Source organism: Columba livia, chromosome 3, assembly GCF_036013475.1.
Source record: "Columba livia isolate bColLiv1 breed racing homer chromosome 3, bColLiv1.pat.W.v2, whole genome shotgun sequence".
NCBI classification, from domain to species: domain Eukaryota; kingdom Metazoa; phylum Chordata; class Aves; order Columbiformes; family Columbidae; genus Columba; species Columba livia.
In genome coordinates, this window is record NC_088604.1 from 60,811,511 (window position 1) to 60,829,183 (window position 17,673).

The following is a 17,673-nucleotide window of genomic DNA, read 5'->3' on the forward strand; positions in this document are numbered from 1 at the left end:
AAATAGTTTAGAAGGGCTTTTTAGAAGGAAAAATGACAGGTAACATACATATACAATTGAAACACCTCATGTATTCAAGCTGGTGCACAGAGGATGAGCTGATATACAGGTTAAATGGCATATAAAAGAACAGACTGACTTTCAAGTTTGGAGTCATCTCCTTTTCACCCGAAGGTTATTTTGCAGAATTGTTTATCATGAAAAACAGGCCGCAAGTGGTCAGAGGCCTGGTCTGGCCCAGATGACCTTTAATTACAAATCACACTGGGCTACGTATAAAAGCCTGACAGTAGTGAATAATACAGTTCTCAGCAGGCCCCCCCTAAGCTTACGGCTTTGCTATGAAGAGGTCAGAGGACACGGCGGCGCCACAGAGGCCTCAGGCACAGCCGGTCAGAGCAGAACCCGGCAGCCACTGGGGGGCGCCTGGCACAGCGAGGCCGAGCGGGATAACCCCTCAGCGCTAGCAGCACTTCCCCTGGAGCCCAGGGACCCTTGGCGGCAGCAGCGACACCTTCTCCAGCCGGGCCCGCCGGCGCAGCCCGCCACGCTGACAGCGCACCATGCCGCCCTCTACCATCACCAAAAATGGCGGCAGGGCCGCAGCTTCAGCACCGCCCACCGGGCGGGGCGCTTCCGGCGGGGCCGTGCGCGCGGCGGGGAGGCGGTGGCATCTCCGCGCCGGGGCCTGGGCCGGGGCCCGGGCTGCGGCCATGGGCACGGCGGGCGGCGGTGCCGGTGCCCTGCGGCTGCCCGGGCTGCACGGCTACGCGGTGGAGTTCTCGCCCTACTGGCCGGGGCGCGTGGCCTGCGCCGCCTCACAGTACTACGGCATCGCAGGTGCGGGCGGGGCCTCCGCGGCGGGGGGCGGAGGGTGCGGATAGAGATGCGGGTGTCTGGAGCGGCAGTCGGTGTCTGTAAAAAAGGGATTTATTTCCCTTTTCGCTGCGCCGGTTTTGCCTTGCACAGCGCCTGCTCCCCGTGGCCGGGTGGGGGTGGGTGCCGGAGCAGCTGCCCAGCCCGGGGCCTCCTCTCGACCGCCTCAGACCCTGTCAGAGGAGTGTTAATTTTATATGGTCGAGAGTAAACATAGCGGTGGAGGCATACACAACGTGAATGAAACGTGCACGGATCTTTTCACCTTAAGACATTAACCACAGTAGAGGCAGAGCTGTCTCAGCGTTGGGCCCTTCTTCATTAGCAGAGGGAGCGTTGCTACTGAAAGCATTCAATTTAAATAAAGTTTCCTAATGTGGAATTACTTTGACGAAATCCCAGTTATGTGGGAAACTGGTGAGGGGCCTGGAGCACAAATCTGATGGGAACCGGGGCTGTTTAGCCTGGAGAAAAGGAGGCTGAGGGGAGACCTTATCGCTGTCTGCAACTACCTGACAGGAGGTTGTAGCATGGAGGGTGTTGGTCTCTTCTCCCAAGTAGCAAGTGATAGGACAAGAGGAAATGGCCTCAAGTTGCGCAAGGGCAGGTTCAGATTGGATATTAGGAAATAATTCTTCATGGAAAGGGTTGCCAGGCATTGGAACAGGCTGTCCAAGGAAGTGGTGGAGTCACCATCCCTGGAGGTGTTTAAAAGGCATTTAGACGAGTTTCTTAGTGACATGGTTTAGTGCTAGAGTTGGTTAGGTTTGGTTGGGCTCGATGATCCTGAGGGTCTCTTCCAACTGAAATGATTTTATGGGAGAGCAGATATCCATGTGTGTTTTCTCAGAACTTAATTATTTGTTTCACATCTGGTAAGCTGTGTTTGTATTGCTAGTTTCAGAGGGAAACAAAGGTGTTATGTCTGCTGTCTTAGCAAAAGATAAAAAGGAGCCCCATGCTGGTCTGTAACGTAAGGCCCCGGGGAAACCACATTTTTATGCTTTATAAACAAGTTGTTTCTTTTCCAATCTCAACTATGGGTATACTGGAGTAAAAAACCAAAACAAAACCCAAGAAACAAACAACCAAAACCAAACAAACCAAACCAACCAAACAAAACCAAGAGAGAAAGAAAAACGAGCAATCTTATGTAAATTAATTAGAGTTTTAGAGAACGTGAGACAATAAAGTGGTTATTTATGCAGCTGATTGGCCTCTCAAAGTTCAGATTGTATTTGCACACTGAAGCTACCTCAGAACCATAGTAGTTTCTTTTGGCTCGAGGGAACTAGTTGTGATGTATTGGTTTTATTTATTGGTTTAGGTTGTGGAACTCTGGCAGTGCTGGAACAAAATGAAGCTGGGATTGTTCTGCTCAGAAGGTTTGTGTTTTATCTTTGCAAGAGAAAAACTAATTACATATCAGTGAGAACAAGACACAACCCAAATATTTTGGCTTATTGTTAGTGATAAAAAGTATTGTTTTCATACTATGCTATCTACTGAATGCTTGTCTTTGAATTTACTTACAAATTATAGGTTTACATTGCATAGGTTGTGTTATAGGAAGTAATCTGTATTGCACCCTTTCTGTAATGTAAACCATTTTATAGAAAACTGACAATGTAAATGGAAAAAAAAACCCTCTCTGCCCTAGCGTGAAATAAGAAGTTCTACCTTTTTAGGAGCAGTGCATTGCCATATAAATATATGCACTTATGGTTGACTTATACTGAAAATAGAGCAGGAAGCTCCATAAAGTCATGGAGGTCCTTCTTCAGAGATCCAGTATTCTGAGGGTTTGAGAGGATTTTGATGGATGTTCTGAGTGGGAGGAAAAATGGTTAGGAAGGAGAGGGTTTAATACTTGACCATCATTGACCTAATTTTTTTTTTAAAGAAAGCTTTAAAACAGCAGTTGTTTAGATTAAGAAGCCAGAAAAAGAAATGTTTAACAAATAGTCATATTCAAGGAGACTGTTTTTATTTCATAGTTATAAAGCTAGACTCTTTGAAGCTGTTCAGCACTGCTAGTTCTGCTAAATGCTCTGGTTTAGTACTGTTCATTTCTATATCTCTAGTAACGCCACTTAATTTGTGGTACAAAGTCCTGTAACTTCCTGAGTCATAAGCTGTGTCATTTTCTCAATCAAAACGTTCTGTGTGCCTGCCTTTCCCTTGTCATTACTGCAGGGTGCCATGAAGTTTAGTTTAGCTTTAGCTTAGCTGAGCCTTCGGTGAAAAGGTGGTAAATAAATTCATATTTACCATCAGATAACAGCACAGTCATTGATAGTTGTTGCAGAGCAACTAATATATGGTATCAGATCCCATATAATGAATTGTTGGTGTGTTGAAAGCCCTTTTAAGGGAGTGTAGTGATTTTTAGTATGTTCGTGACAATCTTTCTGTTGGTTTTTCATTGTGACTCAACTTCTTAATGGTGTTGCAAATTGGATAGAGCTCTCCCAACACACAGTTTTATTTCTTTGTTTACCATAGTTGTCACAGTTGTACCTCTGTAGCAACATCTTGGAGAACTGGTAGATCAGACTGGTACATGTGGTACCTCTGTCTCTGTTTGCTTGGCAAGGTTAAGACTGAAATCAGATTTCATTCTCTGTATGTGGAAGGTGCTCGGCTCATTTATCCTTTAGCTTAATCAACCTGTTCTGACATACAGTTGTAAAAGTTGATATTATAACAAGTAAGTAACTTGTAAGGAGATTTACTGGAAACTAAACGCGTAAAAAATGTTGTTTAGAATGGTAAAAAGGGTGATTTAATGAAATGCCGTCTTTGCGTGTAGCTAGTTCAGACTTTTATGTCGTGTTTTCTCACAGACAGATATCTTTATTGTTCTGATTTAGTTTTGACTGGAATGATGGCCTGTTTGATGTGACCTGGAGTGAGAATAATGAACATGTGTTGATCACTTCCAGTGGAGATGGATCTCTGCAAATCTGGGATACAGCTAAAACCAAAGGTCCACTGCAAGTCTATAAAGAGCACGCTCAGGAGGTAAATCGGGCAAACTTGAAAAATTTAATGGACGTTTTAATGTTTGGATTATTAAAAGATTTATTTGTGGGCTTGTAATCAAAAGTGGCTTTTGCTGTCTATTTTTTTATCTCTGTTTGTGTCCATGGTTTAAATTTATAATTTAACATTATTTTGAATATAAAGTGAATTACCTGATGTACATATTTGTATGTACATTCATACACTGTATTAGTTATCTCTTAATTACGTAAATCTAATATATTTGGAAATAGTGTCTGTGATTTCTTATAGGCTAAGTAATCACTGTTCTGTGAAAGTACTGTAGTCATTTTTTGATTTTTTTCAGAGAGCATTATTAGGTAGATCTAAGTCAGACAGCTGATGTATATAACAGTGTTATCCTTGAGGGTCTAGAGTGATACACATATGCGGATCCTTAGGACTTCTGCTTATCTTTTTCTGTTTTAGAATCTGAGAGATCCTACTCAAATAAAAGTAGTGAAATATTGGGACAACGTGTATTTTTTTAGCCTTGGTTTGATACTGTTGCATTTGATATTTTAAAATCTCGGTTTCTTTATGTAGTGCAATATGGGTAATGAAAAATATTATATTCATATTCATAAATGTATTTGCATATTTTAAGGACATTTATGCTTAGGATATTTATCTTCACAAAGGCCTCAAGAATTTTTCAGATATGTAGCGTAAAGATAAAAGCTGAGTGACTGCAGTTACATGACTGTATTCTGTACCTTATTTCTTGTAATTTTGCTACTTTAGTTTAATGCAGATACTGCATCAATAAAGAATTTTGAGACGTGAGTCTGTATTTGTGATCAGGATTTTATTACAGTGTTCAAAGGCTGGTGGTACTAATAGAAAAATGTAGGCAAAGAATACAATTTTTTTGTTGTTGTTTCTCAGTTTCTCATGGAAATTCTGTCCATAAGTTTATTTTGGTTTTGCTACACCATCTCTTGCTAGTGAAGTAAACATTACTGTGTGCAAGTCCTAGTTTAGCAGGTGGATGCATTCAGCCATGAGTTAGAAAGACAGTGTAGGAAATATGGATTGAGTGCTTATTGTGAGATACGAAAGGTTTCTATTGATTCTTTATAAATGTGCATTAAGAGAATAGATCTCAGAGGGAATATACCTAATGGTTTGTGGTAGACACTGACAGACAGTGCTCTTTAAAATTATTGACTGACTTCCTAGTCCTTAATCCCTGTCTGACATTCCTAATGACAATTTTGTCACTGCATTTTTTAATATTTCTAATGCAAGATTGACAGGGATCTGTTTCTGGTTTTCTAAATGAGATCATTGTTCCTCCTCAAAAAAAAAGTGCATTTTTAATTTTAAAGGCCATCTTTATTGTCAAAGGACAATGAGTTTTATTCTAACACTAGCCAACTGCTGAATCTCATTAATAAATTAGTCTAATTTACTTTGTTTTGATGAAGTCTCACAGAAATGTGAGACAATAGAATGCTTGAATTAAATTTGTCTTGTAAAGTGAGCCTGAACGTTTATTTTGAACTATTTTAATGTTTTTACATCTCTTTTCATCATCTGTTCATCTTGCCTGAGGCATTTCTTGCTGCTGTTTAGGCATAAACTAGTATTAATGTGTTTTGTGGTTGAAGATAAAACACTAAAGATTAACAACTAAGGTTTATGTGATGTTATTAGTCTTTCCCAGTTGCTTGACACAGCTTCTGTTGAAGTGTCTGTAGATGTATGTTGGATGATAGTATGAGAAGGAAGAAAGGATAAAAGTGAACATTACTTGGTTCTTGATACCTTCTCATCATTCTCTTCCCATTACCTGGATCTGTCACGTGCCAAGTGGAAAATAGCGCTTGCTGTTTATAATCATGTTTCTGAGCCTGTTGTCTGTTCTGTTTGTAATTCTTGCCTGAAGGAGAATTTTCCCAGGTCCTCTGATGCAGCTGCAGAGTGCTGGGCAGTCCCCATCCCACGTCTGCCATATGTACACAGATCCACATCACAACACGGCTTCAACGGGCCGATGTGCTGACAGCTTGCGAGTGAGCTGTGAGCCATGAGTGCGCTTTGCCTTATCAGTCCAAGAGATGTGATATAGCCCAAAGATGTGGGGCTGGGTGAATTGTGTGATACAGGTGCTTGTTTCTCAGAAATGTGTTTATTTCAGGAAAATTTCGGACGTGAATTTGAGAGCCAAACACTTCAGCTAAGCTGACTTCATAGGGCTGTTGTGTGGAAGAGGCACACTATGTAGTGATATGTTTAAGGGGCATTTCCCAACAGCAGCAACTTAGGAGTTGAACACAGGCCATCATACAGAGGCAAATGTTTCTTAGGAGCTTGGGAGCCACTTTGGAGACCTGGGATGTCTTCAGCTAATATTTATCCACCTTAGCACTGAAATTGTTCATGTCCCGCTGCAGCTTATTGAGCCATTTTGATGTTACATAAAACTAGATAGAATAGAATGCACCATTCATGTAGGTAGAGATATGCTGCATTTGAAGGTTGAATCATAGAAGCATAGAATCATTTCAGTTGGAAGAGACCCCCAGGATCATCAACTCCAACCATAACCGAACTCTAGTGAAGGGTGGAGTTAAGGTATCCTCTGTCACGGTGGGGACCAACATTACAATTAGACTATCAGAGAAGAGGGAGCTTTCTTCAACCACACAGTGAAATGCAATTTCTTAATAGCCGAAATGATTAGTCATGAGGGAAATTGAGTTTTTAATTTTATTTTACTTGTTTGAGGATATTAATGGTAAGAAAAGAATGTCATAGAATGTGGAAAATATGAAAATCAAGAGTATTTTATGGCATGTATTTCTTACAAAAATTAGATATCATTAAAAAGTTGAGATATCATTAAAAAGGATTTATTGTTAGCTAAAACCTCAAAGTCAACTCCATAGTCAGTTCTGAAGAGAGATGGCATTTACATTTCTAGCAATTAGAAAATGTAGATGTTTGAATGAAATTGGATCAGAGATAAGAAATCAGTCTGAATTATGGCTTTTTACAGTGGCAGAAACTTCTAGTGATGGTGGGTCTTCTTTTTTTTTCTCCTCTGTTTGGGCTTATCTTTGCTTTTTTTTGGATACTTTTCTAAGCCTCTATATGACTTCAATGCCAGACTGAGATGTTAAATTTAATTTTTCTTCAGGTAAATGGCATTGTTGGCAGCTTTTTGGTGCTTGACCGGCATGTTTTTTCAGCTGATTATTATACAATCTGCAAATCCAACTCTGTTTTGTGAAACTTTGCTTAACTAGAGTCTCAAACTTGTATTCTGATTCTCTTTCTAAACTAGGCTGTTATATCATTTGTAGGCATATAGTGTTGACTGGAGCCAAACTAGAGGCGAGCAACTAGTGGTGTCTGGTTCATGGGATCAAACAGCCAAGCTGGTATGTTGGTTTTCTGTTGAAGGTGATAAATGTGTTTTGTTTTGGATCTGATAGTGCTTTGCGTTAAGAAGCAGCATTGATTCACTTTTCCTCTTTATTTTTATACTGAGGCTGAAATTCTGTTTTAACTGAGATGTTGCTTCATCCCTTGGTTGATATCAGTTTATGTATACAAATGCTTTTCATGTTATATAGCAAAAAGAAGTTCATTTAGTCCTTTCTGTATGTATAAAGCTCTTTTATGTGTGAAACCCTTTCCTTTCTTACGGAATGTGTACCTGAACAGTTTTCTTTTTACTTTATTCAGTGGGATCCAGCTGTGGGGAAGTCATTATGCACTTTTAAAGGCCACGAAGGGGTCATTTACAGCACTATATGGTCTCCACACATCCCAGGTTGCTTTGCATCTGCCTCAGGTAAATATGCTGGTAAAGGGGTAGTCACAACAAAAAAATCCTTATAAGTTATTGGATTAGTTCAGCACTTTGTCCAGCAGATGGTAGTGTGTGTCATATATAAAAATGGAAGAAGGACAGATAAATGTATTGCTGCAGCTGGATTCATAGGTTGTTACAATCTGTAAATCATCCTTTTGGACATTTAAACAGGGATCAGCAGTTTTTTAGCAGTCACTTCAGCGAACTTTTGGCTTTTTTTTTTTGTTATTTTATGTAGCTCTCTTGCATTCATCTCACTCATGTTATTGACCACTAAATCATGTTACATGCTTTATTTTGTGTTCTGGCTTACATTTTTGTGCAAATTATCTCCGATGTCAGTAGACTGTTAGTTCTGTGAGAAACATAGCCAGTTCCCATTGAACTGTTCTAAGTACTGCTGGAGATCTCTGTGCCTTCTTCTGTGGGAAAGGTAATAATCAATTTTACTTTTCTGCTTTGGCCAGTGCTAAGAATCTTGCTGGTCAATACAATAATGATTGAGTTGGGTGTACCTAGAGGCAAGGAGATGGTATGGTGAGGTGGCAGTGCTTTCCCAACACTGCTCCTGCCCCACAGGCACAAGGAGAGCTCTGGGGTGAGACCTGGAGACCTGGAGACTGCTGAATAACTGGGCAAGGGGTGCTCTGAGCCAGAGTTTGCTTGGGAAGCAGAGGGGCAGTAAGACACTGCCTATAGACAAATATTGGTAGATTAACTACAAGGGCTTAAATTTCTCTGATTTCAAGTCAGTTTGACTTTGTACTGATTTAAATAGAAATTGTTTAGCTCTTGTATCAAGAAGGTAAGCAAGTATAAATGTTTTCCTGTTAGTGAAATTAAAGAGAGACAGCGAGTGCGCACCAATGCTGGTCTTCCCTGTTCCCTGAGAAGTTTGAAAAAGCATACATGGCTTTCATAAAATTTCAGTCTGGCTGTTTCCATCTGACTCTGCTTGCAGAGCTGAACTAGAATGACTAACAAGTTACATGTATTTGTTCTGACATAGTAGTGCTTGGAAGCCAGATGCTGGTGCACAGATACTTTCAACTTGTTTGAAGATTCATTGAGGTAATGCTTAGTGAGGTACCTGTCTAGTAGGATGTGCAGAAACTTAGAGGGTTGAGCCCTGTATGCTGTATGAACAGTTCTACTGAAATGCAGCTATATACTACAAAATACCATTTGGCCAAAGGTAAGTGGGGAAAACAGTGCTTAGTGTTTTTTTGCAAGTTCTAGGCAATGTTATGGTCTCTTTGGAGTCCTCCTCAGAAGCCTCCCTTCCACAGTAGTCTTACTCATACAAAATTGCTGACATTCTAGATTAACAACAAGGCTTTACTGATCCAGCTAGTTATTTCAAATTTGATTCTCTAGGCTATGAAGCCAAACTCTCTTCTTACATATTGCCACTTGAACAATTTTGGGAAACGCTGATTGTTAGATGCTGTGTGTGGTAGTACTTAAATTAGGTTCAGCTACATACAGTCGACCTGTTCTTTGAGTGACTCAGTGAGTGCAGCTGTTGCGAGTTTTGACTAAAACACTGAAGAGTCCCTATTATTTTGTGAATTTTGCTTTGACTCTTGAAAGGCACTAACATACACTGCTGGAGCCAGAAGCTATTTGCAGTCAGTTTTCATTGATCAATGACTCCATAGTATTTTTTCAGAAAAACAACACACAAAAGACACAATATCTTTCTTCTGTAAGTACTACTCAGGTGTGAAATTAAAATCTTATAGAGTAATGGTAAGTGTAAAATCATTAGGTAAGAGAAAAAGAAGTCCTCAAAATTATGGTGAACTTTCTTACAGTTTCCAAAATAAAACATCTGGCGTGCTTCTAAATGAAATAACTTCAAACCAAAGATCTTGCATACAAATTGTGACATGTCAATGTAGAAAACGTTTCTTTGTTTGATTTTTATTTTAATTTGCTTTTGGTTTTAGTTTATGTTGGAATTTTCCAGTGGTTTGATAAGATTACTTCACTACAGAAAATGCATATTGGGAGTTTTTTCTTTGGTCAGCAGGACTGTAGGTAGGAGAAGCACTCATGACCCTCTAGCTGTGGGTATAAATGCTATTATTGTAAGAAAGGCATATCAGTTTATCTTTAGAGAGTTTACTTCACTGTTTAATGGCATTCTGCTCTGTCAGTCAAGATATGTGATGAAAGTCGAATGGAACTGTTCAGGAGGCTAGACTTCCTCATTTGAAACTTTGCATGACCAATACATTTTATAAGGATGACAGAAAATTATGAGTCAGCTTAATTTCACTAGTGACTGGTCTTCTATTGAACTAAAGTTGGAGCTGGTGAAAAATTGCAATCTCAATGTGATAGTACTGTGTCAAATTTACAGCTGTTCCCTTCTTTGATACACTTGCTGCAAGGTTTGACCTGAAGCTTTGTGGTCTTCTTTTGCAGCTTTGTGTTGTCTGAAAAGTAGTATCTGAAAATGTGTCTGGAGAGAAACTTTTTGTACCTCCTTTCAACTCCCTTGTTTTTTTTAACTTTTTAAAAGAATGGCTTGTTGAAGGGTATTGAAACTTTCCCCTTTTGATGGAGACTGTGCTGCTTTAGGATTGTAGCGTGTGTGTATTCTTTCTTTTTCCTGGCCCTCTTTGTCTCCTTTCTCTCATCCTCCCTCACACTTACCTACTCACAAACACTCACAAACATCTTAATAGTATAAAGTCTTAACACTGTAGACCAGAAATGAACTGTTTCATGTTGCAGCATCTTCAGTTTTGCAGGTATTAGTAAAGTAAGTTAGGTGTGTTGTTAACCATCAATTGGAAAAAATGTTGGTCTTGAAATGCTTCCGATTTGACTAAATTTAAGTAAGGCAATGCACTTAAAATAAATAAATAAATAAAGAAAGAAAACAAGTAAGAGGGAAGGAGGTTTTGGAATCTTTTGCATGCCTCACCCCTGCCCTTTTTTCTGCCTTTATTTGAATCTACATCGATGCCAGCAGAAGTTTAATTTCCACGTAACTAATTAGCTTGTAAGCACTGAAAACAGAAAACCAAACGCAGCTGCCAGCCACAGTAAAATAGCTGCTCAGAAGGACCATTATGTGCCTAGACAACTTTTGCTTGAAGCTGGTAAGGTTAAATCTTTGGGTTTGGAATATTACTTCTTCACAATTATGAGTGAAAAAATGAGAAACCTAAGACTGTAATATAAAGCAATTGAAAAAGAATTTGATACTAAGGGTGGTTATTTTGCTTCATTAAGTCTCTGATCTGAATACATACAAGAAAACTAAGTTTACAGTGTACAATAAAATGTAATTGAATTAAAGAAGACAAATATGTCTGATGCTTCAGTTAAAGTAGCTTTTATTCAGCATGTGATACACTTGCATTTAGCATTTACAGGGATGTATGAGTTACTTTACAATGCTGTTGTCTTCATGTCCAATCATTTGTACTCTCAAAAAACAAGTGAATTATTTATTTATTTATTTATTTATTTAAATCGGGAGTTAATAGCAACAGAACAAACTGTTAATTCTGTATATGTAAATAACTGCTGTTGTGATGTCAGTAGCAATTTCTGAGCTGATAAGATAAGCAGGATGTTCAGGTGTACGTGCGGCACAAAACCAGAGCCCTGGTCTGCCTCACACTGAAAAAACAGTGATGTGGAAAATGTCGTTAAAGAAGTGCCACAAATGTTTAACAGCATCTTCATGGCTAAAAGGGTTTAATGAGTCATTGTGTCATTTGCCCAGAAGGTCTGTCTTTTTTTTTTTTCTTTAAACCCGGAAAGCAAATTGGTGAGAAGCACATAAAGTACCAGATGCAGACAACGTTAGTGTATAGTCAAACATAAATCAGTTCTGCTAAATGATTCTCTGTAACTGCAGAGCAATAGGCCTTGTTTGGTCCTGTGGTTTATAAAGAAAGCATAGTTTATAGTATCAACTGGTTTTATTACCCTTTAAATTTAACAGTGGGAAGTAATTAATGAGTACCATTTTACCCTCATCTGCATAACTGTTGTATCCCTTGATACAGATATGACACTGGCAAATGAAAATATGATTGTTTTTGATTAAAGAAAGCCCAGATTTAGCTTTTATTTTAGCTAATGGGACCTCAGTTTTAATGCTGCATTCATTTAAAAATCATTGCTAAATTCCTCAGGTTTACTGATCGCAGCAGATACATAGTTTTCATAACATCTTAAGGAAATAATGAATAATGGAAAAAGGTGTTTCTTAAATCTGCAAGATAATGGCTGTATTCATTGTTATTTAGATAGATTAATTGTATTCTTTGCTCTAAGATTTATTTTTCAGACTGAGAGCCCAGGGTAAAAAGTCTTCTCATACCACAAGACGGTATGATCATTTCTGGTAAACTTGTGTTGACAAAAGCGTTGTGGAACTGTAGCTTTGCTGGTTTACAGATGAACTCATAAATCCAGCCTCTGCACTTCATAAGCCTTTGCATTCATAGCTAGACATTAAGGTTAAAATTAAAAACACATTGTTAATCTCTATTCTGTTTTATTGCCAGCCCTGACATAGTGAGTTGCCTTTTTAAAAGTTTGTCTTCTTGCCTACTGGTCTCTTAGTGACAAATGTGTGTAGTTAATGGGTTGTCAAGCTGTGGTTTCATAAATAAGGCTGGCATGTATTCTTGGCATGCCTTTCTGTGTTTGGGATCCAAATTGTGAAAGAAAATTAGAAATGAGCAAATTCTTTTGCATGAAATAATGAGCTGGGAAAGGTGTACATTTACTAAGAGGCTGGTTACTGAATTAACTGGAAACTGATAGCCTTGAGTGCAGCTGCTCAAGATATCTATGTTTGTTCAGGTTCCTAAAAAAACTGAAGGAAATTCTGCTATCACAGTGGTTTGTCTTGAGTTCGAAAACACTTTACTGGAGGCTTATATTGCATTGGTTTGGTGTGGGTCCACTCTTTGCTTATTATGAGTTCTTTCCTAGTTATTTGCTTGTTGAATGTACTAGAAAAAATGCCATCATGAACAAGGTTCAAGGCTTTGCAAAACTTGTCATTTTTGGAATCCAAATCCTTGATAGATAAAAGAATAAGAGGCTTCTATCTACTGCATGGTACCTTGTTGTACAAATTGAGCATCTAGAGAGCAAACTGATTATGGAGTTACTGTCTTTTGTTGCAGTTTAGCTAAACTGCTGTTTATGCTAGAAGCTATTAAAATAAAATTTATTGCTTGCTTTCTTGTGTCTAATCTGTGTGGTGAAGTGAGGTGGCTGTTTTCATTTGCAATCCATTGCTTCAAGACATACCAGCACAGTATGGAATTCATCTGAGTCTTGTGCTCAGTAAGCTTTACTAAATCAGCCTCTAATGTGCAAGCTGAAATATTTCTCAGGAAATTAGTTTGACCCTCAATTTATAGTACGTGCTAACCATAGTAAAGTGTTGTATGCACGACATGCTAGAATATAAAGCACTTTCAGGTTATAGTATTTTATATTAGAATCTTGTAAAATAGTGTTTCAATTTTGAAAAAAAAAAAGGGTAACACTTTTTTTTGCAGTGAATTAATATGTTTTGGGTCATTTGGGTTAGAGATAGTTACCTAGCCAATACTGCCATTTGTGGAAGAATGGTTTAATAGTAAGTCACAAGTTAGATGAATTTTGAAATATAAGATTTGTCCCAAGATTTATGTTAAATCATATTGGAAAACACTGAAATAAAAGTTTTCACTGATTTTTTTTTTTAATTACTCTTTTCAGAAAAAGACTGTTGAGGTCTTCTCTGAAATAATGAAAAGCTCGTTTGATTTTTAGCTTTACGGCATTTTGTATCAGACCGAGAAATTACTGGTTGGAAAGTATAATACGTTTCTACTGGTAGTTATATTTACTTGATGTCTAGGTTGTGCCACATGGAACTATATTGTTGGATGATTTAAATAAAGCTGCTATTTGTGTCACTCTGTTTCTGACCCTCTGTGTGGGATCTCATGAGCTTTATTAATCCTGTTCTAGGTTTGCTTATACTAGCTATGATAGAAGTGGACAGCCTGATAATTTTAACATACCTAAAAAGATTTGTTTTGAGAAACATGAGATTTGGGTTCTGTTCTTTAATCTCCCACAGATTTTCTGTTTGATTCTGGCTAATTTAGTCTGGTTTCGTATTTAAAAAATACATACAAGTAAGCAATTAATGTTAACTTGTAATCATTCAGTGGCACTTCAGAAGTACTTACTTTGAGATTTCTTTGACGTTACACCATATATGTCAGTGCATGTGTGTTTTATGCTGAATTATTTTCCTACAATAAATTAAAGATTGGGTTTTGGTTTTCCTCTTGATGAGAGAACATTGTCAGAAGATCAGATCTCATGCTTTAGAATTTAAAAAAAATAATCAGGTTCATTTTTTTAAGTAAAACTTTAAACTTTGGTTCTTGAGAAACATACTATCTATCCTGGTTAGAATCCTTTTTGCCTTCAGATAGTGTTTAAGGTTTTTTGGGTTCTTATTGATCTCCCAAATATATAACTGCTTTTTATAGTTAATGTTGCAGCTCTGCACTGTCTGGCAATGATTGCTTAGCTGGTTGTTGTTACAGAACTTAGGAGATTATGATTTATGAATTTGATTAAAATACATCTGCGAGTAAAAAGTCAGTATAAAACCTACGTGAAATTTAAATCTTAAACAGACTGTATCTTTTCACTATTGTGCATTGTCATTCACATTTGCAGTCTTTATCCCATGTGTGGGGGTGATGTACTTGTAGATCAGCATCTCTTTCAAAAATTTTGAATAGATGAGTATGTATTGTGTAGTTCTATTGATTCGTCCAAGATTTCACAAATATTCATTAAAATGAAAGAAAGCAAAATACAATATACAAACAAATCTGAAATCATAATTGTCGTAACAGACCAGCAAAAATCTGTTGCCATAGAGAAATTGCTTCTTACAAAAATAGAAATATTTTGTGGGGAAACGTTGGCAACTTTTGTGGTTGCTTACTTTGGGATACCAACTGGAAGTGGCTGGTAATGAATATGATTGTGCTAGGTGTGCTTTATTTGTTCTTTCTATTATTATTATCCTACTTCTGCTTTACCTTATGGAAGAAATACATCCTTTGTAATGCAGATTTGAAGGAATAATGGAATTGTGGAAATTCCAAAATTTTTAACAGAATTTTTTTTTTTAATGAAATGTTAAAAAAATATATACATATATGCATTGTGAGGTCATGCAAAGATGTTTAAGGTAAAAAAAAAGTTTCTTAAAATGTGTAAGGGGTCAGGATGACACTGTCAGTTTTGGTTTTTTGTGTTTTTGTTTGTTTGTTTGTTTTGGGGTTTTTTTGTGTGTTTTTTTTTTGTGTGTGTGTGTGTGTGGTTTTTTGTTGTTGTTGTTTTGTTGTTTTTTTTGTTTTATTTCTAGTTAATTAATCTGATTCTTCCACTTAGAGCCTAAATGGAAAAAAATGGATCTGCCTTTAGCTTTAATTCAATCTGTGTATTCACAGAAAGGTTCACTTACATGTTGTGTTACTCCATTAAAAACATTTCACAAATGGTGCCAGCCAGAATTAACAACAGCTAAGTCTAGCATTTTCAAAGAAATTAAAAAAAAAGGAAAATAATTATCTTTCTTGTGCATCAGCATTTTCAATTAAAAAATAAATAATTGAGGCTATTGTATATTTAGTGTCAAAATTGTTATTGGCTGAGTAACTTTACCAAATGTTTTTGGCCCTCATAATGCTACTGTGCCCCATCTCTCTAGCAGTTCATTCTAGTTCACCTGGATTTCTATATTTATTTGCTTGGGAAAAAATGATCCTGTCTGTAGTGAATTATGTGTTTCCCTTTCAGTTCTATGTTATCTGATGAAATTAAAAGAAAAGCTTTTTAAGAAGCCCATTATAGTATCTCTGAAAGACTTAAAGACTCAAACTGAAATCTGTCTTCTGCAGGCAAGCAGATTAGCAAGACTAATGGTGGGTGGATGGGCATTACTACCTTTATTTTTTTGCCAAGACCCTGCTGGTCATGTTTCCTCCTCTCCATATGTTTCCCTGTTTTTAGAAGCTCTGGAGAGATGTCTGGGGCTTCAGCTGCCTGCGAGGGAGGTGTCATTGGCAGGAGTGCTGTGCATACACTGAGCAGCAGTCTTGTTCTTGACAGTGTTAAAATAGGTGAGGGGAGTGAAAACCATGAGAAATCATGTGTCGTTCCCACCTCACAGAGCGGGATTTTAGCCACCGAGAGAGTACAGGGTCTCTCACAATCATGGAGTCCCAGGGAAAAACAACCAACCATGAGAGCAAAGCTTCCCGCCATCTGTGTGGTACCACAGCCACGAGGCCAGTCTTGTGGCACGTAGTGGAACCGAGCTCTGTCTAGCTTCACTTTTGTACTCAAAATTCCCAAATGTTTCCTGTCTTTTTGCGAAGTCTGTGTGGCCCGGTAGTTTCAGGAATGTTGGTTTTATGTCTCTAGGGATGGTTTTGTTTGAACTATAGCCAGTTTTTTGAAAAGAGCTATGATTTTGTGTGCACAGCTGTATGTTTTAAGGCCAGTGACCAACTGGGTACTAAAACCATCAAAATGCTTGTACCTAAACAGCATAAAAATCATAATTATTGGTGACAGCCAATTTGAGGATTTCCAGAAGTGTTTCTGGTAAAGAAACATTAGTAATTTCTTCAGTAGCAAGGTAGTATTGATACATGCTTTCTGTAGAAATCATGGGTGTTTGGATGCGATTCCTAGTGATTTCCTTTGTCTGTTGAATGAACACAGGCATAATCATGGCATAATCTAAATAATTTTCTCTTCCCGTAAACAATTGAGCTGGATAATCCATTTTTGCTGATATAAAACTAAATATTCAGGGTTAATGAGAGAATCACGATTAAAAAAATTAAAAAGCATGGTGGTCTTGTCAGTTGATGCAGTTTTCCATGTCTTTGTAAGTTATTCAGAACTTAATTTGTAAGAAGGGTATAAACAAATGCCAAAGATCTTTAACGGTAGAAGACGATTTGTGGCTGGAGGTGAAGAGAGAGGCTCAGGTGATTCACAGCGCTTAAGTAAAGGGGGATCCCCTTCATGGCTTTCTGAAGAGCTCTGAGTGTGTGCTTGTGCTCCAAGGTTAAAGCAGACATTGCTTTTAATATGTGGACATGTTACAGCAGAATTACTTCTAATATCCCAATAAATGAGAGTACCTCTGCAGGTTTTGCACAAAATGGCTACAGGTAATGCATCTTATATTTTCCTTTCATTGAAAGAATTGGGAGATAAGTTGCATTTTTAAATACTGTTCACTTTTCTGCATGCCAGAAGCATATATCTAGGTACTTTTTCTCACCTGGCTTGCAGAGAATGCTTTTTTCTGATTCTGGTCTTCTAAATCCGTTTCCAAATGAACCCTAAGCTCCTACTTTAATTAAATGTTATTTAAGTATTTTACCCCATTTCCTTTTAAGCAAATCAGAGTTAAAAAATAATGAAAGTGTTAGTAATAAAATGAAGGGTTTTTTCTAATGAAAGAGCAATTCTAAGTTGATTCCTTTTGTGCATCAGTCTGATCTGTGTCTGTAATGTCCCTGCTTTATTTGGCGTGAGTGCCCTCATATAATAGTTTGTGTTTCATGCAGCAAAGACACCACTGTCTACTAAGTACTAGTGGATTAACTGTATCGCATAACTGATTCAACAATTTTGAATTAATGTCTTTTTATTTCAGGTGACCAAACTTTACGAGTTTGGGATGTGAAAGCCCCTGGAGTTAAACTTGTGATACCGGCCCACCAGGCTGAGATCTTGAGCTGTGACTGGTGCAAATATGATGAGGTATAAACCTATTCATCCAACAGTTTTCCTGATTGAACCACTCATTAAATAGTGTTTTGTTTTGTTTTGTTTTT

General features: G+C 37.9%; 1 protein-coding gene across 4 annotated transcripts in view; it reads left to right on the plus strand.

The window, feature by feature from the left end:
- The first annotated feature begins 597 nt into the window (after positions 1-597).
- Positions 598-17,673, plus strand: part of PEX7 (peroxisomal biogenesis factor 7) — a 46,426-nt gene continuing 29,350 nt past the window's right edge. For 3 of the 4 annotated variants that reach the window (XR_010471391.1, XM_065057125.1, XM_065057124.1), the window contains exons 1-6: positions 598-840; positions 2,204-2,261; positions 3,750-3,900; positions 7,233-7,310; positions 7,618-7,726; positions 17,493-17,599. Coding sequence is in view for 3 of the 4 variants with exons in the window: in XM_065057125.1 (XP_064913197.1) it covers positions 714-840; positions 2,204-2,261; positions 3,750-3,900; positions 7,233-7,310; positions 7,618-7,726; positions 17,493-17,599 (630 nt within the window). In the remaining variant the exon portion in view is untranslated. The remainder of the gene's footprint in view (positions 841-2,203; positions 2,262-3,749; positions 3,901-7,232; positions 7,311-7,617; positions 7,727-17,492; positions 17,600-17,673) is intronic. The other variant, XM_065057123.1, reaches the window with a different exon arrangement.